The sequence below is a fragment of the Lonchura striata genome, chromosome 13 (genome assembly GCF_046129695.1).
Source record: "Lonchura striata isolate bLonStr1 chromosome 13, bLonStr1.mat, whole genome shotgun sequence".
Classification (NCBI taxonomy): Eukaryota; Metazoa; Chordata; class Aves; order Passeriformes; family Estrildidae; genus Lonchura; species Lonchura striata.
In genome coordinates, this window is record NC_134615.1 from 6,620,395 (window position 1) to 6,644,431 (window position 24,037).

At 40.2% G+C, this 24,037-nt stretch overlaps 1 protein-coding gene across 2 annotated transcripts in view; it reads right to left on the minus strand.

The window, feature by feature from the left end:
• Nucleotides 1–24,037, minus strand: part of CDH8 (cadherin 8) — a 156,088-nt gene that overhangs the window by 91,123 nt on the left and 40,928 nt on the right. For both annotated transcript variants that reach the window (XM_077786269.1, XM_077786268.1), the window contains one exon: nucleotides 7,320–7,614. In XM_077786269.1, coding sequence (XP_077642395.1) covers nucleotides 7,320–7,506 — 187 coding nt within the window. In that variant the 5' untranslated portion in view covers nucleotides 7,507–7,614. The remainder of the gene's footprint in view (nucleotides 1–7,319; nucleotides 7,615–24,037) is intronic.

Below are 24,037 nucleotides of genomic sequence, written 5' to 3' on the forward strand. Positions count from 1 at the left end.
AAAGACAGAGGTGTCATCAGGGCAAGGTGGGGAGTAACCAGTGCCAGAAAAAAAAAAAAAAAAAAAAAGGATTCTGAATTGCATCTCATTTTGGTAAACATCAAGTGTGTCCATCAGAGAGATGTCTAACTCAGGCCACTTAATGAAGAATTTGAGGAGTATTGGTCCCTGATGTTCCAAAGCCAAGTCTTCATGCTAGCAGAGGAATAGAAATGACAGTAATTAAAGTTTCTGTGAAAATATTACCACACTGAACTTTATTTTCTGACCTAGAACTTTCTACCTTTTGGTGAGACCTTGTCTACATTTCCTTTGATTGAGAAGGGTGAGATTATGCTCCAGACCAGTTTTGTGAGCACCAGTCTGGCAGGAACCTGTGCTGCTCCACTTCCTCTCGTCCTTCTGTTTTCCACTTAGGCATCATCCCCTGTCCAGCAAATGGGTTCATGTCACCAACCCAGCTGCTTAGAAAAATGAGATAACACAACTTCGAAGCCTGCAAAACTAAACCATACCACTCTTTGAAACATCTTTTTTTCCTTCAAAATTTTACATTTGGGGAAATTGTGAAAAATCCATGCTGAGAATAGATTTAAACTTGTAACCAGAAGAGAATGCATCAGAAACCTGAGTCAGAGACTTATTTTCACACAGTGACAGAACACAAACACGATGATGCATTTGATATGTACAAATGGAGGTGACCACAAAGGATTTCAGAAGTAGAATATCTGCAACAAGAACAAGATGTTTGTGACTAGGAGTCAAGAGGAAAAACCACAGTAGGACAGATTCTTGTAGGTACACAGGACATTCACCTTAGACTGGCAAAATTTCCTCTGCTCTGCCATCACATGAACAACATGTGACAGCTCTGTCTGTCTGTCCTCATCCCAAAACTGGAACAGCATGGAAAGATGAATTTCTCTATCTGGAAGAACTCCATAAGGAACTATGTCCTCAGCTCTGATCCCAGCAGATTTTTCCTGCAGCGTTTATCTTCTCTATGTGTCATCTGCACAACTTTCCTTCGTGCTAAGGGAATGCATGTGTGCAAAAAATGCACAATTTGTCACAAATTGCTGCCAGTGAATGGAGAGGAAGAAAAGCAGTGTTTGTCTCATAAACCAGCACATATCAATAGCTCCACACCTTGCAGAGGAAAGTCAGACCTTGCTCCTAGGACCAGATAGTGCCTTCAGAACCTCAACACTCATGAACTTCCTGCCATTGGCACAAACTACTTGGAGCAATCTCACAGATTTTGGTAATTCTGTATTGTCAATTAACTGGTTTAGTACAATAGGACAATATAGAGAGGGATAACTAAAGGATCAACCTATAAACTCCTAAAAAGTATTAATTCCATCATGGTCCTCGAGCTCATAATGACCACATAAGAACAGTAAGAAAGATAACGACATTTTTGATCAGATCTCATGAGAAATAAAAGTACAAAAATAGCAGCAGGTGCTCAGAACTGTGTTTTCTCAAAGGTCAACATCCAGTCAGGTTAAGGAACAGCCAGCCAGCTCTGTTGTTGAATGTCTGAGCCCTTCCTGAAAGCTTTGTGTGACAATTTTAAATACACACACACACACACACACACACACACACACACACACACACACACTCACCAAAGAAATCTCACATAAAACTCCCCGGTGCCACAGCTCCTGTGTGTGATTATGCACAAGAGGGACAAGTGGAGGAACAAGACAACATGAAAATATACTTTTTTTTAAAAAAACAGCTGTTACACTGTTGCCATATTTTACAACATCTGATGGTTTTTCCCTTAGATTTTGCACTGCCTTTGCATTTACCCTTTGGGTTAATGTGTACTTGACCCCAGTGCTGTAGTCCCCTTACTCCACAATTTTGTGACAAACTATCATTGATTTAACAGTCATGCTCAGTGCCTTAAAAATCAATGATAAAAACCCCAGCAAGACATTGTGGTTGATGTTGATGGCATTTCAAATCAGGTTTTTATTACAACTTTCTGATTTGTCAAGTTATTCTATCCCTATTCATGTCAGATGTTGCATGTTGATCTCATATGGAACAGATTTTGTCCTTCTGCAAAAAATTTGTAAGTGGAAGAGAGTGAATATCTTTGGGAGAACTGGAAAGCAAAGCTGCACTATGTAAAGTGGTCCTAATACACCTGGCTGGAGTAAAGAACTCTGTTCTGCTTTAAAAAAAAAAAAAGAAAGAAAAAAAGAAGATGATAGAATTCCTTATCTGCAGTGGTGTAATGAAGGGCAAACCTTGATTCAAGGGAAAGCATTCCTAAGTAGATGAGCTTGTGCCAAAACTGAAAATTGATATTCTGACTCAACTGAAAACCTAAACACTTTCCAGTAAAGACCTTTCATGGAAGCATTTAAGGACAAAAAAAAAAAAAAAAAAAAAAAAAAAAAAAAAAAAAAAAAAAAAAAAATTCTAAGCTTTTCGATATTGTTACTATTTTCAAGTGGCAAAGGCAAAAGCATTTCTAGAGCAATGTCAGATTGAATTCCACTGTGTGTATTTTTTATGACTGCCAGGAGAAGCCTTTATATTTGGAAATTATTAAAGTTTGTCTGTTTACCTTAATTCAGGCAAACTATGAGAGAATTCTCTTCCCTTATGGCTTTTGTTCTTTTTCCATCTGTGTCCTTTTTTATTTCACCAACATGTTTGTCACTCTGCTTCAGTCGTCTCCTGTCTTTCAACATGACACTCGCTGTCTAAACATTCCCGGCTTCACTGAGAGCAAAATCAAGAGATTTCACTCCTCATTCCTCTCCTGAAAAAAGGGATCCCAAAACTCAGAGACAATATCCACCTTGGCTCCCATTACCACCTCTGCACCTGTTTTGGGGAATTCATGAATCTGTGTGTAGCTGAGAAGGTAACACAGAAACAGAACATACTCAAGGAAAGCTGTGGGGTTTTTTTTCCTCTTTTCTTTCTTTTTTTTCTTTTTTCTTTAAATATGCCACAGAACCTGTTCCATTTACCCTTATGTATCTTCTAAGCTTGCTCATTCATTTACATAATATTCTGTCATAGTTGCAGACATAGATACAGAGCTCACAGACAAATAGGGAGGCAAAAAAATAGTCTTGGGGTTTTTACTCCCAGAAAAACAGATAATTTTTTTTAAGGTTTTAACTGAGTTTCTACCCCAGTGTACCCTTTTATGTTTAAAAGTGATTAAACATGATTTACAGAAAAAAATAAATTATTTCCCATTTGTAATACTTGCCATAACAAAGTAATTCCACAGATTTCACTTTTTGATCTTTAATTCTTTAAGAAAAATTAATATCATAATTCAAGTATTAAAGTGCACAGTTTCAGCAAAGAACATATTCTCCATATACACTATTAGCTTTCACAAGCAAATTCATCATTTTTGGAGGTGGGGAGCAGAGCTGACTATGGTAGATTATGTGGGAATTACAATAAAGAAATTCAATTTAGTTCTCAAAACTTTTTGTTTTTTTCTGGAATGTGCTGGTGTCTTTGCTCAAAGAGAGAAATAAGTGATTTCAGACTAAGTCTGAGCGCAGTGACGCGGCCGGCAGCGAGCGCGTGTGTGGGAGTGTGTTCTGCACAGACAGCTGAGAAGTGAGCAGCACTCCTCCCAGAGAGAGCTCCGGGTAATACTGATCCTCTTTGCACCAGGAGTGGGAGGAGAGCCATGCAAATCCTTTTGTTTCAGCAGGGAAGCAGGATTTTCCAGAGAGCACCGAAATGCAGAATGAAAACCAAGCAGGGAAGCCGTGGCCGTGTGCGGCTCTCGGGGGCTGGCACACACAGAGCCCCACATGGGCTGGCACACGCTGCAGGTAGGGACAGAATCCCACAGCTGGGGTGGAAGAGTCCCTAAAGATCATCCAGAGCCACCCCTGCCATGGCAGGGACACCTCCCACTGTCCCAGGCTGCTCCAGTCCCAGTGTCCAGCCTGGCCTTGGGCACTGCCAGGGATCCAGAGGCAGCCACAGCAAATCTGGGTATCCTTTGCTTCCCCCACCCTCCCAGGGAACAATTCCTTCCTAATCTCTAATCTCAACCTGCTCTCTGTCAGTTTGAAGATGGTTTTCACATCTCCATAGTGTTTCATTCCAGTTCTATACAGTCAAAATAACACCTGACATTGTTATGTTCTAGGCAGGAACATAAGACCAGGTCTAATTAGAAAAACTGCATCATGTTAGAACCTTAGAACAATGAAAGGTTAAAGCCTTCATCTGTATTTCATGCATTGCCTTCCCCTGAGGCCCAAAAATAAAATGCCTTGTACTGCATCCTCATTACATAAGCACTATATATAGAGAGCATATGAGTCCTCTTCTGTTTCAGAGCAGAAAATTGATATAAGCATTTGAGGAAAGAAAAGGTTCAGCAGAACTTTGTTTTAGCCTGAGTAAGAAAAACTGCATAGTGATGCCTGTGTTGTACAAAAGTCAAAGCAAAAAATTGGCAGTGGGTGGAGATCTCTTTAAGGGAATTAAGTAAGTGGATAATGGTAGTGAAATTCTCTTAGTGGGGGGAAAGTAAAAAATTCCTTGAACTCTGAAAGGAGACAATTTTTTTTTTTTTTTTGTTGGTAAACATCACAGAAGAGTTAGTCTATTTTTAAGAGAAATTAAAAAAAACCTGCAAAAAAACCTGAAATAAATTACAGAGAATCTTTTCCTTCATCTCTTGATGTTGCTACCTGTGGATGAAGAGAAGAAAGCAGAAGAAAATAGTAACAGCAAAATTAATGAAGGGTAACACTCTCATATTCCACTTTCCAGCCCTGACATTTGGTTCCATCAGAGATTAAGACACAGATTCCACTGCCTCTGCTTCAGAGATTTCACACTCACTCATGCCCCATGTAATGGAATCAGGAACATTCTCTGAATTTTGAAAGAACAGCAGAGAAATAGATTTTGTTTCTCAACAAAAGATCTGGAGTGCACATTGGTGCTTCTGTAGAGCAGCAGCCTCAAAACCTGCACCCCTAGGAATGTCCTGTTCAACACCTGGAAGGGCCAGGGATCCTAAGGGATAATTGTGCAAAACTCTCAGAGTTACAGTAATAAACCTCAGATCTGTCAGATATCTATTGCAAATCTCTACAATATATGTTATTTTAGTAATGGCAACAACCATTTTTGTTGTTAGAACACACTTGCTTTTGGACAAAACTCTTTCATGCATCCTAACAAACCACAAGAATGTGGAACTTTGTCATTTCAGAGGCAGTTCAGTGTCTCTTTTCCCCAACATGCTGGGGGAACAGATGAAACATTTTCCTGTAGAGCCATCCCCTTTTGCTATTTACTAAACTACATCCAGCCATTGGTAATTTCTACTACAATCCTCTAGAATAAAGTTTTCCTAAATGAATTTTTAACTTATAATTCATCTCTCATCACCTTTCTTCACATTTTCCCCTCCTCTTCCATTCTTTTTCCATTTTTACTTTACCTCTCTTTCACTATTATTTCATCTTTTATTCCCTTTTATTCCCTTACTATCATTGCACTTACCATTTTTAAAACTCATGCTAACAATTTTCCTAGATTTTTATTCATCTCCTGATTAATTTCCCCTCAAAGTTTTCAGGGTTTTTTGTTTTGTTTTGTTTTGTTTTTTTCTCCTCCTCTTTACAGTGAATAGTGCTTGGACAGGGGCCATGTCTTTATCACAGATTATAAATATGCACAGATATAAATTATTTTTATATAGGCTTTGTGATCAGAAGCCATCTTTTCTTGCATATATCTTTCTCTTTTTTCTCCTGGAATACTACATAAATGGCATTTATATAAGAAATGACAGCATTCAATTTCCCTTTCTCCTTCTCCCACACTGTTTTGTTTTGGTTTAGTTTTCTATTCTCATTTTATTTAATTAAGTCATTTGCTCACCTAGAGCTTGACTGAAATATCTTCTGAAAGCAGGTCCACATTATATTTGTGCTGCTGTATAATTAAAAGTAACTCAACATATAAAAGCTATGGTCTAGAAAGTAATTGAAATGCAGGCTCAAAAATTCAGGTATCATTTTTGGCACAATGAAGATTTGAAAATCTGTTGGAGCAAAGTTGATTTAAAAGATGAAGCCTCAGGTATGACCATGCAGTCAGCACTCACACTTGTATTTGACAATGACTTGGTGTAATTCTCTGTGCTGTGAGTGAGAGGATGGCTCTGACTCCTCACATTCCTCCTCTTTTAGCTAAACAAACTCTCTTCAAACCAGAGAGAATGGCGATTTTTGAAACTTTGTGATAGGATGTTGCTTCGTTCCACGAAGTGTCTTGGCACTCCTTCAATTACCTTGCTTTGACAGATGTAGACAATCACTGAAAAGCACATTATCCTCAACCTAACACAAAAATGCATTAGAATTTCCACTGCATTTCATAGCCAGATTTTGATGCCTTTGCTTATCCTGAATTCTTATATTGCCCTGAAATGGATTCTCTTGTTTTGTTGTGTTTCCTTCCCTTGGCTTCAGTGACAGCTGAAGATGAGCTGCACTCAATTCGTGTCCTGGGGAGTGTCAATATCTGCCTCTTTAAGGACGTTCATTTGCAAACACAGGGACAAACTATGCAGAAAAGATTCTAATATATTAATCCATGAGGAAATAGATTCACACTAATCCGACAAAATGAATAAATATAAGTAAAATATATTAAGAAGATTATGTTCTTCTCCTTTCTCTTTTCTGCGTTCACACAGTTAATTTCCCTTTTCACCATCTTTTTCCACAGCTTTCTCTGCTTTTCCCTTCCATCATCCATGCAAATCCTGTGCCTAATTGGTTAAGTCCACTCTACAAGCTAACCATCAATTCCCAGACACAGCATCTTTAATTTCAATGTTTTTGCCTGATTACAGTTGCACTTAAAGGAAAACAAATAAGTATGTATCAATGCCCTGCAAGTGTAGGAAAACAACAAACAGATAATTAAACATCAACAAACTATCAATAGGATTAAAGCATCATGCTGGAGCAAATCTTGATAAATCCTTCTCAATAACAATTCTCTAACTGCAATGTCAGAAGGGAAATATAAATTTAGCCCATTAAAGTGTTGTTGGACAAAGAGACATTAATACAGCTGTTAATCATTTCCTTACTACTGAGGGACTCGGCTATTGTGCTGCAGATGAAAGCTTCGGCCAAGAAAAGATTTGAAAATATGCAAATGAATGCTAACAACATAATAAATACCTTATTATTCATCACCAACTCAACAGCCTCCTGGCAGGGCCCAGGCTGTGAGCAGGGAGAGGCTGGGCTGTTCTCAATACGTACCCACAACAGACATTTCTGGCACCGTGGCGTGGTAGGGGCCCTCTACAAACTCAGGAGCGTTGTCATTGATGTCCTGAACCTTGATGATGAATTCTGAGGGGGGCTCCAGGGGCTGGTTTGTGTCCCTGTCCACGGCCTGGGCTGTGAGGGTGTACTCAGCCTTCTCCTCCCGGTCCAGCCTTTTCATGGCGTGGATGTCTCCAGTCTTGTCGTTGATCACAAAGATGGTCCCAGCTCCATCTCCTGACAGAATATACTTGATTTTGCTGCTGCCAGGGTCCAGGTCTGTGTGTAGCTAAAAGGGGGAAAAAGAGAAAAAAATGGCATTTTAGAGACAAAAAAATGTACACACAGAATTTTGGTTTTTTTGGGGGTTTTTTTGCTTTGGTCTAACTATACATTCTGTCAGCTGATCCTTTGTGCTTCAATCCCAGCAGCAGTGATCTATATCTCAGCTTGAATACACACGGAGAGCAGGGATTTGTATGCATACTAATCAAAAAGGGATGCAATCATAGGCATAATTAGACTTTCTATTTAAAAAGCCGCTGTTATATATTTTTTAAATGCCATTCTAAAATGTAAATGCCTTCAGAACAATTATCAGCCCAAATGAACAAGTACAAAACGTCCTTAACCTATTAGATCACAGGGTGAGGGGAGGGTTAACCATAACATATGTTTTAATCTAACTACTTTTTTTAGTCATTACTTTCAGCTTATTTCCAGGTGACTGGAAATGGTTGAACACTGGCATCTATGGAATCTTGTTCACAGACAGCAGTCACAGAAAGTAAGAAGACTAACACAACTCAGATCTTTGCAGAACCTAAAAGGTTCTAAGATCTTTATTCTAAAAGTATGTGCCCTGGTAGAAGAACCCTTGCACACATCTTCCCATTCTCCTCAAAGCCGCATCAGGAAAAAAAATTGTATTAAATTTGTACTTGGCTTTAAAGAAAACAAAAGAGAATTATAATAAACTGAAGCAGTATGAGAAATATATTCATTATTTTTAATGGTTTTGTTAATTAAAAACCTGGGGAAAAAGGACTTCCATTGATTTTTTTGGTAGGCCCAGTGCCAAATACTGAATATCAGATTATCTCCAATAATTTTTAAGTTGTGAAAGTGTGAATTGGTTGGGTCATATGTATCCCTGTCAACACATTCAAAAATACAGGATAATAACTTGAATACACAGTAATAGGAGTTTCAATTCTGTTTACTGTTAGGTCTAACACACTCAATATGATCAATAAGAAGTGAATAACGTCATTAAAAATGTAACTTCCATCCATTATTATTTATCTCTGCCTCACAAAAGACAGTCTGAAGGAAATATGTACAACTTGCTTAGGTTGCAGCATGAGTTACAACCAGCACTAAGGACTTTTTCCTGTTTGCTCATTCTGTGCAGACAGCTCAACAGAAGCTGTTGCTGGTTATGCATTTTACTCTCAGTTGATAGCAGAGGCTGCCAGGGCCAGGCAGAAGCATCATTTAGAAGAAGAGCTGGCATTAGGATATTAAAATAGTGTGGAAAAAAGCCTTGTAACACCAGCTATGGCCAAACCACAGGAGATTCTGATGTCACAAGTGGCTCTGCAGGTCCTCGAGTCCACAATTGGTCACAAGCAGCTGCATCTGCAGCTCACCTGTTCAGGAATTCAGCTGTTCAAGGGCTCAGAAGCACAAAGCTCTGTCTGCTGCAACAAGCACAGTGGACAGCACAGCCAGGGCTGATTTCATGTTGGTCTGGTTTGCTACAGACACAAAATCCTGGCCACCAGTGCACTCCCTGCTCTGCAATAATGGCACTACTCCCACGAGCCACACGAGCTGTAAACTTATCCTCTCTGTTTTGCTGGGCAGCGTTTTATTACACCACCATTGTTTTAACAACATTTCAGAGCACTTTAGCTGTGAATATGCATGACTCAATCGAGTTCACTCTTCCTACCCAGCCCACAGCAAAATACACAGAGATGTCAAGCGACAGCTGAGTCCCTTTTCCAAAAGTTCAATCTGGTTTTCTTTTTGCACCTGCCTCAGCTCCTGCTTGAGAACAATCAGCCTCATTTCCTGAGCCACTGCCCTCTCCTCTTGGCTGGTGTCACAGTTTGGTCTGCTCAGAAAGTTAATACAACTCCTTTTGCCTTTAAGATTATTGTCCTTATGACCCTAATTTCCAGGGCCCCAGAGCCTGTAAAGATCAATCCAGAATCTGTGTTTGAAACAGATTGTTTATAATTTAAGCATCTGTTTGCTCCCTGAATAAAATCTATATGGCATTAACATTGCATATGAAGGTTTTGGCAGCATATTCAGAGCCGAGTTAGAGTGATGTAATATCATAGCATTGTCTGGACACCCACAGCTCAGCAGAGGCACTGGGAGCATCTCAACCACACAATAAAAAGCTAAAATCTGAACTTTTAAGAATAAACCAGATATCCCCCACAGACATTTGAGAAGGCTTAAACATTCTAGAATTTGCTATTTGCTAATAAGTAAGGGAGGCTGTCTGTAATCTCAGGTTTTACCCATAATATCCAACAGCACTTATGGCTCATAAATCAGTTCTGGTATATATTAATGCAGGGCTATAAAACCTTTTCAGTTCTAGTGATATAACAACAGTTAAAATGATAAAAGTGTCTATGATTGCCATGAATTGTTTTCTCTAATAAGTTAAATTCTATTGTATCAAAAGCAAGAATTGCTATTTGTTATTCAAGTATTGCTATTTGAAACACTACAAGGTGAAGGGCTAAACATTAAACAAAGTACAAGAGATAAGGGTATTTTATAATATTAAAGTTGAAATTAGGTCTGATGAGTGGAAGATCAGTCTTTTACTCAAAGATTTATAGTAGCAATATTTATTTCCTTTTTTTTAGTTCTTTAATAAAAAAAAATAAAAAGACATAAATGTGGCATTTACTACAATCTATAGGGAGCATCCAAATTGACTTAAATAATTTAAATAGCTTTTTTAGGTTGAAGTCCTTACACTCTAACATCAAAATATTATAACGAATTACCTGAAGAGCTACTTCTCAAAAATAATTTTATTGTTTAGATTTAAGATTAAGTCATCATCACCTACTATAAAGTTATACCACAGACTGAAATCTTAAGTCAGATAGCACAGCATTTCTTCCAAGTAATATTTCCTCTCTTCTACCAGACATGAATGATAATTTACTGCAAGAGTCAAGCTTCAGCAAGCTGTGTTCGTGTGAAGGGGGAAGATCATTAAACACATAATTATATAGGATCTAGGTGAATGAGAGAAGGGCATAATGAACATTAGAATTGAATAGTGCTTTCTGCTCAAAAAGCCTCACAAATGTAAATATGAAACTGCTTTCCACATCTGCAGCTTTATTTGCTGCACCTATACTTGAAAGCTGACCTTTTTCAGAGCAACACCCACATGCAACAAGAATTTCTGCTTAAAACAGGAAATGTCTGTATCTGCCCCAATGTCCCACTGGCAGAGAGCACCCCAAAACAAACACATTTACTGGAGAACCTCATCTTGTTCAGAGAGAGCTAAAATCACTTCTATTATGTGAGATTCACTTCATTAGACTTCAAAGGAAGTGAAATCATCTTCCTCCATCTCTGCCCTGCCTGGGAGGCTATAAATCCACACACCTCTTTTTCTTAAAGCAGCAGATGCAAGTCCATCACCCAATTCATGCCTGGATTTATGGAGGCAGGAGTGACTTTGGAGCAGCTCTGAGTTTTCATGGTGATGCAGATACCCTGTATTAAAACCTTACTAATAGCTCCCCTGTAGCCTCAGATCTCTTTTTTCTCTGAAAAATTACCTTAATTCCAAATGAACCCTCAGATTAGAACAATTTCTAGTCTTTATTAATTCATTTGCTGTTCTATCTGATAATACAGATGGTAATCCTGGACTGACAGGAACAGCACATGCAGGGTGCTGCCACAAAATTAACATTATTTTCACTAATGACCAATGCACATCTCAAAGTCTTGCCAACACACTATCCAAGGGTATAAAATGCATTTATAGTCTTTCAGGTATATACATTGCAAGCATGTATAATTAAAATCCATCCCAGAGAAACTGCAGAGACTAAACTTATTTTAAGAGCATCTCTGCAGATGCAAAAGTATTATTCTGCAGTAAAACACAACTCCAGGAGTGTGGGAATGTTATTAAATTTTCCTGTTCCATAACTCTTTGTTCAGCATATTTTAAACAAGGTTTTCTTAGCAAGGCCTTGGCTCCAAACTGCATTTGCAGCAGGGATTTAATGCATGGACAAAGGCTGGGAGTGAGGTTGGTGGAGCTCCTTTGCAATTCTGAGCAGATGCACGAGTCTCCTCTGCAGATGGGAGCTGTCTCACCTGCTCTCACTCAGCTACCTGGCAAAGCCATGGCAGCCAAAACAACAGGTTTTTCAGCACAGAGAATTCTGTGTGTTCACCATCAGGAGAGTGCATCCTGCACTTGGGGCTGGGCCATGCCCAGATGAGCAGAAAGCTGCTGGTTTTCCTCTGCAGGAGGATTGGGCACTTCCAGCCTTCTCAGGTGTGTGGTGCTGATGCACAATTTGATACACAACAGCCCATAATGGATCCCTCATCAGTGGGAGGATCTGTAATCCCAATTTCCTTGTATCAGTAAAAAAAGCATAAATATATAGATATTTAATGTGGGGAAGTAGCGGGGGGAGAATCTACACATTATGAAAATGCTCCTGGATATTTTTAATTAAGGCAAGAGAAGGCGGTATTATATAGTCAAGGTTTTATTTGAGTTTGTTAGAAAGTAATTAATTCATCCTCATGTAATTACAAGGGAATTACCCCATACTTGTTTCAAGGGAAAAGGAATCATCTGCCCTTAAAACTTCATTTTAAAATTTGCATAATCTTTCCCTGTCCTAACTCTGGAATCTTTTCTTTTAAGGGTGCCTCACTTATTTTCACCTGAGACACAAGCACAACGCACCAGCACTGTCCTAATGTTTCAGGTTCTTCTTCTATTTTTTACCTTTGCCTTGCAATAAAATTCCTCATTTATGAGGCAGACCCCATTTAACGGACTTTGAGATGGAATTTTCAGCTTTTTATGACTTTTCTGAAACTGCAGGCTTCTAAGAAGCTCTCACTCATTCTGTGAAAGTATGGAAGGGTTTTAGTGACTTTTACAACCATTTTTTATATATATCAAAACTGTAAGCTGTGCTTGAAAATGCTTTCAAAAACTGTAATGCACCTTACTCTTCAGATGTTTCTTTCTGTACGTGGCTTTGCAGGGATGTTTTTATCCTAAAAACATGAACCTCTTTAGGAGTTACAGAAGCTTTTCTGTGTATTGTTGATGTGCTCTGACACATCATGGACAATGAACATGTTTATTGTTGACCCACAGTTTAAAGAGACATTCCAAATTAAACTATTATAAATAGATGTGATTTGCTTACCCACAACACAGAATTAATAAAGTGAATTTTATTTCAATTTAAAATTTCAATCTTTCATTTTCTCCGTGGACAGGCTGGTCCCATCTTTAGTAATGGTAATTATAAGTGCACAATGGGGAAGAGGAGAATCAAATATTCTGCATTAGTATTCAACTGGGGCACAGAGCTGATGCTTTTGACATAACATCAGTCCTTGGAACACTTTCAGAAGGGAAACAGGCATGTCCATGGATGACAAAGGTTCCTTTTAAGATCCAGGAATCATGCAAGTTGAAGCCTGTGGAGTAACTGTCAAAAAACATTACTGCCCACACTCCTCAGCTGCAGTATCATAACCAGATTCAAAGGGAATTAAAGCAATAATATCCCTAACAATTTCATTTAAGAGTGTAATAATCTCTGCTTTTGTCTGCCTCAGTTTCCTACCATGTCATTTGAGTATCTTTGATTCCAGATGGCTTCTTTTATGTTTCTGTTTAGTCTTTGCTACTGCTTTTTTATTCTATTTGATTTGCTAATTTTGTCTCTGTATATATTTACGATGCAACTGTGCACAAATGACTTTTCATTGCTTACCTTTTGGTATCATCCCACAGAACACTGGAGTGAACTGCTATTTGAAAACTGCAGACAAGGCTGGGTTCTAACAGTCAGGTTATTGTAATCCACTGATTATGACCAGCTGATGTAAGGAAAGAGCTCAAGAACCTGCCTGAATCTTGATCTAAGTCCTTCCTGGTCACAGTGCCATAGGTCCTTTCTGTATCATGTATTGCCTTCCTCACCAGGCTGAATTAACAATCTTTAATATCTAATTTTGTTTAATGTCTTGGGAGAAAAAAAATACAGCTCTACTTGGTTTTACAGATGGGAGGAAGAGATAAACCCACATTCAGTCTCACATTAAGAAAAAACATCCAGACCGTGGGACTACTCAAGCCATTCTTAGACAGCTTCATGCATTTATCTCCAGTTAGTCTCTATATGAATTTGCAATTAGAATGTTTAGGTATTTCTGGCGCTGTTTCACAGTTGTGTTCCCCCTACCAGAGGAGTAGCCTCTGAACGAGGAAACCACATCCCCAGATGCAAATCCTTCCCCAGCTCCCCAGCCCCACCCGTGGCTGTGATGGTGACAAGGACAAGGTGCTTTGTTCCCACCTAAACCACCCTCAGGCTGATTTTTCCTGCACGTATCGCTTACATACCTTGCTGTTTCTGAGTCCTTATGTTAAGCCAGATGATACTAAAGCTTTCTGCTTCCCTAGCTCTGGCCTTGGCCCTTCCCATTTGGGAATACCACCTGTCTTCCCTCCTGTGCTGAGAGCGCCGTGCCACACCTGACCTGTCCCACCGCAGCTCGGCCTGACGCCTCCGCTCCCGCGGCTCGAGTGCCCGTGTCAAGTCCCGTGTCAAGTGGCCTCAGATGGCTGGCACCTCTTTGTAGCTGGCTCTCTGCCCAGCTGGGACTTCGTGCAACTATTTCTGAACCCAGACTGCTGTTCCTTTCCCCTGTTCCAGCACACACCGCTCCTGTAAGCAGCTCTGGATTTTTTTTAACCCAACTGTTCCTGACACTTGGAAGCATGAGATGAAGTTGTGTCGCACTGCCGAAGAGGAATCCTTTCCCATCTCATTTACTTCCCTATTATTTCATCTACAGTGAACAGTGGTTCACCACAGGAGATCTGAGAGCTGGGCATAGAGAGCCTCAAAAATTGCATGCGGCTTTAGTCTTGTAAAACACATTCCCGCTTTTGTGTCTTTATGGGGGAAAAAAAGTGTCTGTCATCTCCCACTGTTTGGGGTCAAGCTCTTACATTAACAATTCCAGTGCTTCAGGCATTATAATTAACAGTGCCTCCTCCTGCACTTGTCACTCTTCCCAACTCAGTGAAAGAGCAGCAAAGCTATTTGCTCCCTCCTCCAGCTTGTCAGTCTTGGACACAAACTATGCTACAGTTTTTTGCTACATGTAAGGCTTGTGAAGCCTCCAGGAATGACTTCAGAGGGCTCTTCCCTTTGGGCTGTCAATTTTATTGCCAGCAGAGGCTAACTTGATGATCCATTCTCAATATAGACAAAATATGGAGTTGGCTGTACAAGACTATAAGCTATAGGAATTCCCATTCCACAGCCTAGCCAGAAGCTCAGCAGTTCCCACATCCCAAATCCTACTGTGTTGTTCATTTAATCATCATCATCCTATTCACCATGTTCTGAGCTTTTCTCCCATGTTGTTTGAGCTGTATTTTTCCTTTCCTCCTCAAAAGCTTATTAGAACTTGCCAGGCTTCATTCTCAGGCCGAGTTCACTGCAGTTGAGCACCAAGACCTCTTTGTGTTGTTGAAACGATTTCCTCAAGTGAATGTCAAAGCTCTAGCTCAGGACACATAGTCTTTGAATTGCAGAAGAGGAATAAAAAAGTTAATCACTATGTAGGCACAGCAGTAATTTGAAGGCTGCTTACAAAATCTGCCAAACTAGACAAGCTTAGAGCATAGATCAGCTGAGGCACAGAAAAGTACAACAGGTCACAGTGGTCAAAGGGGAGAAGATATTTCTATTTATTTAAGCATATTTAGTTGTCATGATTTTAAAATCCTTCAAGGACCTGCTTTCAGCTGCTTTCACCAGCCTGGCTTCTTCTCATGTTTTGCTCAAAATGACTGTGAGGGTCCCAGAGATAATATATTTAACCTGTCTTCCTTTTTAATAAAAGAATTTCAAATCCATGCAGGATGCCTTCTGCTAATAATATTTAATAAAACCAGCCTGAAAGCAGTAAAATACCTTTCTTTTTTTTTTTTTGGAAGGTAATTTTTCAAATTTAAGATTACTGCTTAACATCCTTCAGTGTCTGAAAAAGGAAGTAAGTACTATCTAAAACTACATAATGTGTAAAGCTGGCAGTGCAAATAGAAAGCTCTTCTCTAGCAATTGGCTGTCAAACACAGCTACAGTGCAGAAATATAAACATCAGCTCTGCAGCCAGCTCGAGCTAAAATTGAAAGCTGTTGAGAAGGTAACAGTGAAATAAAGAGAGCTGAAAAATTAAATTTTGGGTACTTACATATTGCTTCTCTTATAAACTATCTGCTTACAGGTGACAATATGACTGATTTCTAGTGCACTTACACTAACCTGTGAACTGTGCACAGGGGTGCAGTAGCAATTTTTTCTTACTTGAAATATCTTTCAAATTACTGAGAATGTGAAAATAAACACAACTAGGAAATGCTACAAAACAAATTCCTTATGAGATGTCAAACAAACCAGAACCAGCTCTTCAGAGGTGCTCTGTTTGCAATTACATAGCAACATCAGAGTGTCATACATCAGAATGAATAGATGTAACATGAGGATAATTTGATTATTTTTCCCTCTTTTCCTGCAGTTAGATGTTTATTAGGGGTAACTCATGCAGAATTGTAAGTTATTTGGAGGAACCTGGTTGAAACTAGTTATTATCATTTCATGCAGTTTCACAAGGAGTTATTTGCCTCATCACTTGTGTGGTTTTCAAAGCTTCCTAATGTAATTTCCCATGCATTTCCACTAAGTCATGCATTCCTGTGAATTTCTTACAAACTCACTCGCAAAGGTTATGTCTCTCATAATGTGATCAATTTGCAACACCATTAAATTTGAAATATTTCTTAAACCACTAGAGAAAGATCGTAGCTTCTGCCGTTGTTAATGCTTTTCTGGAAGAATTGAACAGGGCGAGGATGCATAAACCATTACACATCGACAGTATTAAATATGCAGAAATAAACCACCGTGCCTGCTCCAGCAGGGCTTCATTCCTAGGGATGTATTACCTCTGATCCTCTAGCAACTTGTATTGAGCCCTGCAGTCCCCAGCCCAGGACATTTGGAGACTTCAGTCTCAGGAACCATTATCACCTTTTTTTGACACATCAGATAACTTAATTTGTTTCAAAGGAAGCAGAATTAGCAGTGCTATAAGTGTAGGAACTGTTCAGAGTATTTGTGTCATTTGCTACAAGCACTTGAGCTACCGATGATTCCAAAGATCCAAAATCTGGGGTCAGCATCCCATCACAAAAGAAGCTCTGGCTCAGCATGGAGACAGGCAACTTGTATACAGATCAGTATCCCAGGGGCAGGAAGTGTGTAACAAACCAGCCAGAATCCATATAGACTTAGCAATGATTTAGTCTAGACCTTTATCCAAATTGTCTGAGCTCATGGAAAGACTCCTGTGGGAGGCTGCGGGAGACATCTGCACTAATTTAATGATGGCTGAATCACTGTCGGTTTGCTCTGCCCACACGAGCTGGGGGGAGCTCGGAGCACCCTGTGAGCACAGAGCAGCCAAAACCCCACATGGCCCTGTCCCCAGTCAGCTGTTCCCTGCTGTCCTTAATGCTCCTCGCAGGCAGGACCAGGTGAGCAGCTGTCCTGCATTCCCCTCTGCTGGGGAGGAAGGAAAGGATGCTCACTATGGTAAAGACAGGAGGCAAAGAATCACAGAATGGGTGGCGTTGGGAGAGGCCTTGAAGCCCACCCAGTGCCACCCCTGCCATGGCAGGGCCCCCTTCCCCTGTCCCAGGCTGCTCCAGCCCCAGTGTCCAACCTGGCCTTGGGCACTGCCAGGGATCCAGGGGCAGCCACAGCTGCTCTGAGCACCTGGGCCAGGGCTGCCCACCCTGCCAGGGAACAATTCCTCATTCCCAACATCCCATCCAGCCCTGCCCTGGGGCACTGGGAGCCATTCCCTGTGCCCTGTCCCTCCAGCCCTTGGCAATTGTCTCTCTCCATCTTTCCTGCAGCTCCTCCAGGCCCTGCAGGGCACCCTGAGCTCAGCCCAAAGCTCCTCCTGTGCAGGTGAGCGATGCCAGCTGTGCCAGCCTTTCCTCCCAGCAGAGCTGCTCCATCCCCTGCTCCTCCTGTGCCCCTCTGGGCTCTCTCAGCAGCTCCAGGTCCCTCCTGTGCTGGCCAGGCTGGGGCAGCACTGAAGGTATATAAGGCTAAATAATGATTTCTGAGGACCTTTCAAGGACACAGGACATGTATTCCCCCTCCTTCAAAGAACTGATCATCAGGCTGCCCACAGGAGGACATAAATTCCATAAAAGGAACAACAAAAGGGAGAACTTTGAAGGACTTCACCAAGGTTCCTCTAATAAAATGTGTGCTCAGGATAAAAAGCCCACAAATTAAGCACCCTTTACAAAGATGAGGAAGAGGTACAATACTAAGTGAAGCTGAGTTCTTAAATGATCCAGATAATACCCTGGATACAAGAATGAAACAAAATCCAAATATCCTATGGAGGTTTCTGCTATTTCTGCTGAAGTTCCTGAGGGAAATCTGCCGAGCACCAAATGGCAGCCAGGCAGGGGACAACTGCAGTCAGTACTGAGCTGTAAATAATGGTTATTAATTACCTGTACTGCAATAACACATAGAGCTCCTTGCTGTCACCAGGACTCTAGATTGTGTGCTATAGCCTTCCCCAGCTTACCTCACTCTCCTCTGCTATGGAGAAATAGCAAATGGGGCTTTTTCCCCTTCCCTGTTTCTAAACCAGGGAGGTTTATTCAAGGAAGAATGAACACAAAATACATAATTTAAAAAAAACCCCAAACTTTCTAAGGCATTGGCTAATTTCTACAATTGCCACCTATGGATTCAGTATGAGTCAAATTCATGGGAAAAATAGAGCTGAATGTCTTCACAAATTTCTAGACCTGCGATGATTTTTTAAAAAATTTGAATGGTTTTAGGGCCTGATGTGAAGACTGAGTAGGAGTCTCTGTCTCAGATTTGAAGGGACAAAACTCTATGAGAAGCACAAAACCTATAAGAATTATACAGAAGCAAAGACACCCCCTTAAAAAAAAAACCCTTCACAACTAATATCTAGTTATTAATTCATATTATGACTCCACAATTTATAGCCCAATTAAAATCAGAGTTTAGTACTGGCCTAAAAGTTTATTTTTTATACTTCTTATGATAACTAATGGAGGTGTAACTGACTTCCATACAAACGAGACAAATAATAAGATTAACAAGTATCTGACTGGCAGATAATAAAGTGTTGAAAATAGCAAGACCCTGAAGTAAAGTAAAATGTTTGAGATTATTTATTAAGTCAGTAAAGCTACCTTTTTACATTTAAGCAGGAGATAGGAGATGGAATGTTTTGTTCGCCTATGGAGATGGGATTATTGGGTATGTAAATGGACATTGATGGCAAAGTTAACTGAAAAGATAATCTGCTGCATGAAGTTCTTCAACAAAATATCAGCAGTGTCAAATGCACTGTTGGTCACAAATATTCTGACACAAAAACTTATCGAGTTAACAAACATATCTTGGCTCATCAAAGGTTAACTCTGTTTTGAGACATGCTGGAACCATGGCCAGTCAGGAATCACAATCACACCAGCATGAAACCAAATTCTTTTTCCACCCACACTAAAAAGGCCAGGCTGTTTAAACACCTCCCCAGTGGCCTGTGGCTTGGTGTGTGTTCAGCAGCTGGCCCAGCCTTGCCTGTCTCAGCTGTGCCAATGCACTGCCTGGTGGCTGCTCTCAGGAGAAGGCAGAGGGACAGGAATGCTGGAGCCATCACTGCCTCCTGCCTGGTTTAGAGCAGTGCTGGCGAGGGGGCTGAGCAGGGAAACCCCCGGAGTTCTCCAGCCTCCTTTCCTTTCCTGACTCTGTGATGAGGAAGTGTGAATGCAGTGCTACAACAAGCTCAAACATTTTCAAGACAAAATAATTAGGTTGAATGAAACCCTGAGCTCCTAACCAGCACGAAACCCAAGAGAAAACACACAGCAATTCTGTGGGACTGCAGCACTGACATTCCCAATAATAGGAGAGAAATCCATAAGAAAAGCAGAGTTCCTGGGCCAGTAATATATTCTGATTTGGTTTCATATATTATTGATATGCAGGTTTAACAGGCCCAGGTCTGTGAAAGAATCCAGAAAGACCAGGAAATTCTTAGGTTTCAGTTGTTACACAAGCAGCCCCTTGCAGATGGATCCCATTTGTGGAAACTGTAGTATCCATAGGGATGGATGGAAATCCCCATTTAAAGATCCAGTGCCACCAGATCCGTGAATATCTGGGATTTCTTACAGCTTTTTTAAACCTTGCTTGCTGTTTGCTGCTCTGGTCTCTACTAAGTCCAGTTCTAACCGTTCAGAGGAACATCACATTAATTCTAATAATTCTCTAGATCTAATAATAATCTGTATTTTTAAGGCAAAATGAAAAATTGTGGTGAAATTGTATTGCATGCAGTGAAAAATAATTTTTTGTATAAGAGTTAAATAGTTACAAGTCTAACATCTGTCCCTTACTAATAAAAAGGAATGAGGTTATGCAGATTAGGTGATGGATAATAGAGAAAAATGTAAAAAGCCTCCAGCTAAATTATGCTATATTGTCACAAGAAAAAAATAATCCTCGTATCTCAGCTTTCTTCTATCTGCTGAAATGTAGTTCCAAAGGGACACTGGTAGTGAAACTCAAAGGCCAAATGTCAGCCAGTTTGGATGCTGAAAACAGCTAAGAAGTAGAAATATCTGGGGTAAATACATGGCAGAGAAGGAAGACTCAAAAGAAAATAAATACCAAGCATATGGCTCCTAAAACACACGGAGAAAAAAGTTACAGGAATGTTAGGCAATTTAAATCTTGCCACAGAAAATGAAGCTGAGAATATTTAACTTCCAGATGCCAGTTTATTGATTACAATATGGTTGGAGCTTTTCTTTTTCCTTTTTCCTTTTTCCTTTAATTTTTTTTAATAAAATCCAAACAAACTTTTCACAAAGAGGATAAATGCCTAAACAATCCAAGAATACTTGGGAAAATATTCACTCTAAGGGTTACCTGGACAGTTTTACATTTGATAATTACATTTCTTTCCATTTCCTTCTGTTGTCTACAAGAGATTTGACAATTACTGAATTTTTAGGCCTGTGGGGGAGCACTGGAGAAGCATTCCCTCACCATCAGAGGGATGGGGGAGTTGCTTGATGGGAACTTTTTCCAGGAAATCTGCATGAAAGAAAATCAGGATAGCAGCTGGTTGAAACCAAGGAGAACACAAAGAATTACAATCTGTAAGGCAAGCCACAGGTTGGCAGAGATAACATGGATTTCAATACCTTCTCTGACTGCAGAAGAGATGGATATGGAGCCTCTGAATTGTTTTTTGTTTTTATGTTTTTTTTTCCCAGAAATAATACCTGACTTCAATCACCTTCTATTCAATAGTGACTGTATTTTTTTGCTAAGAATACTCCCAGACTTTATTTATTCTTCCTTGAATCTTACTGCCAAGCTAGTTTCTTCTCCCTGCCTGTGGCTAAAGTCTCTTCGGGCTTGATTCTCTTCTCGAAGTGACACTTTATATTGATAGTCCAAGCAAAGAGAGTCATCACCAGAGTGGCCATGTCATCCAGCCTGGGGTGCAGAGCTGAGAGATTACCCTGAACAGCAGCAATTCACTCCCAGCTTCCCAGAGACCAGAAAAACCCTTTTATTTGTGTCCCAGCAATCAAGGGGACCTTGTCAACATCCAGATCTGAATACAGGGACATCAATGCCAAATGTGTCACCACGGTAACCAGGAGAGCACCTCCAATGCTAAGTAAAAATCACATCATCTGCCCACTCCACTGCTGGGGAAACTCCCACAGAAATGGAGGCCCAACACTCAGAACAAACTGAGCACTGAAAGCTCCTAAGGATGGCTGCTCAGACCACCAAGAAGACACCCTCAAAATATCACTTTCCCTTGGAGCTGCATAGATTTTTTTCACCTATTTTTTTTCCTGGACAAGAATAATGATTCAGTGACACCAATCATCATATTACTAAAAAGTTGATTTAAGAAAAAAGAGTTTGAAGAAGAACCAAGGCAGTATTTTTTCTCAACATATTGCTTTCTTCAATGTTATTTTTCATTGAGAAGCAATGTTATTTTCATTGAGAAGCTTTTTACACCTGTATATGCATTAATTTTATTCTTCTAAAGTGCTTCTCTTTCTTAGGATGTCTAAAATGTAAACAGAATGTTTCCTCTTAAATACATTTTATTTGTTATCATGTAAGGGGTCTCATTTTCATCTAATTAAAATACTATCCTTACCCCAAAACATTTTTTGATATTTTAAGAGTTTGTATTTTAAGTGACACAAAACTATCTTTTCTCCTCAACTTTTCAACTGCACATGAAATGAAAATCTGTCATTCATCTCAGAAAGAACACTCAAGTTCTAGGAGAATTAAATTCTTATTTCCTTTAAAAGCAAAGCCATCCCTACTGCCTACACAAATCCTCCAATTAAATCTTTCCCTTCCAACAAAAATAAAGCAATTTCATTTCATTTGTTTATCATAATTTAATTATTTTCCTTATTAGAACCAGCTTTATTTTAATGTTTTAGTCCTTTTAGGTGATGACTCATTCTGTAGATATTACAGCAGCTTTCTGCCGTGCCTTTACTTCTGCACATAATTAAAACACATTTGCTGTGATTATATTTCAACACATACAGATCAACATGTATTTTGCTCTTAGGTAGAGAATCCCCATTGTTCATGTAATTACTAGGAGGAAATAATGTAAATGAGTCTGCTGGAGACAATTATCAGACTTTCTTTTTAACCTTATAATGTTATAAACAAGAATTAGCATTCGACTCGGGAGTGGACAGCAAATACTCATTTTATTGAGTGCTGTGAACACTTCATGGAATCATAGAACACTGGAAGGGACCCCAAAGATCATCTGGTTTAGCCTTTATTGGCCAGAGGATGGTGAAAGCATTGTCTAGACAGACCGGGCCAGCAGCATGGGCAGCTGAATCTGAGAAATACCCAATGCTGGGGAATCCACCACATCCCTGGGGAGATTATTCCAATGGCTGCTTGTTCACATTGTGAAAATTATCCTTCTCATGTTCACTTGGAATATCCCCACAAAGAACATTTACCCATTACCCCTCATCTTTTCCATGTGACTCCTGATGAAAAAGGGGAATGGCTTCAAATTAACAGGTTTGGATGAGCAGCTGTGGCTGCCCCTGGATCCCTGGCAGTGCCCAAGGCCAGGTTGGACACTGGGGCTGGAGCAGCCTGGGACAGGGGAAGGGGTCTCTGCCATGGCAGGGGTGGAACAAGATAATCTTCAGGGTCCCTTCCAGCTCAGGCTGATCCATGATTCTAAGATCTTCCTTGCAGCTTCCATTTAAATACTGGAACACAGTGATAAGTTCTCCCCTAACCCTTCCTCTCTGAAGGCTGAACTCAATCCTCCCGGTCTTTCTCTGTATGGCAGCTTCCCAGCCCTTGGATTACCTTTGTGGCCCTTCTCTGGGCCATTCCCAGCCTGTCCACCTCTTTTTTGCATAGCAGGGACCAAAACTGAGCCCAACACTCCCAGCATTATCCAGGAGAGGGATAATGACTCTGTCTCTGCTGGTGGTGCCCTTGCTGGTGTGACCCAGCAGCCTGTTGGCTTTCTTTGCTGCAGCACCACTGGTCACTCACATTGAGCCTGTTGTCATCTGCCTTCAAATTAACAGAAGATAAATAACCACATCCTAATCATTTATCTAGTACATACTAATTTATCTCTAAAATAACATCTAGATTATACTCCTGAGTTGTACAGATCAAGATATCTCCTATTAGTATATCTTAACAGACAAAATTGTGTGTTGTGTGTCTGTAATAAAGGACATCACAACTATGACCCAGCACCTTTCTGCACAATTTGAATAAATAATCCCAGCAGGAAGAGTTAAGACTGGAGTAAATTCCACATGCAGAATATCTACTGAAACTCCTTCTTGTGTAGGATTTAGAAAGACCTTTAAAGTGTTACTTTTTTTGTAACTTATAATGAAAATCTTTGAGCTGCATCACGGCATGACAAACATCCCCACATTTCGCCTCCTAAATTGCATTACATCATTCCCAGTGACAGGAGTCCCTTCCAGTTCCTCAGCAATCCACGATGAGCACAGAGAAATCTCACCTGTGAAGGCAATCATTTTCCCCCAGAAAACATCTCTGGAAATCAATAGCCATGTTGTCAGGTGCCAAGGAACACGGAGCTCAGAGGAAGGAGCTCAGGGGCTCGGGGAAGGACGGGCACAACTGGAGTCAGTCTGTGCTCAGACACTGCCAAGTGACAGGGTCACCCCATGGTGCCTCACACGTTCAAACCAATCTCTCAGG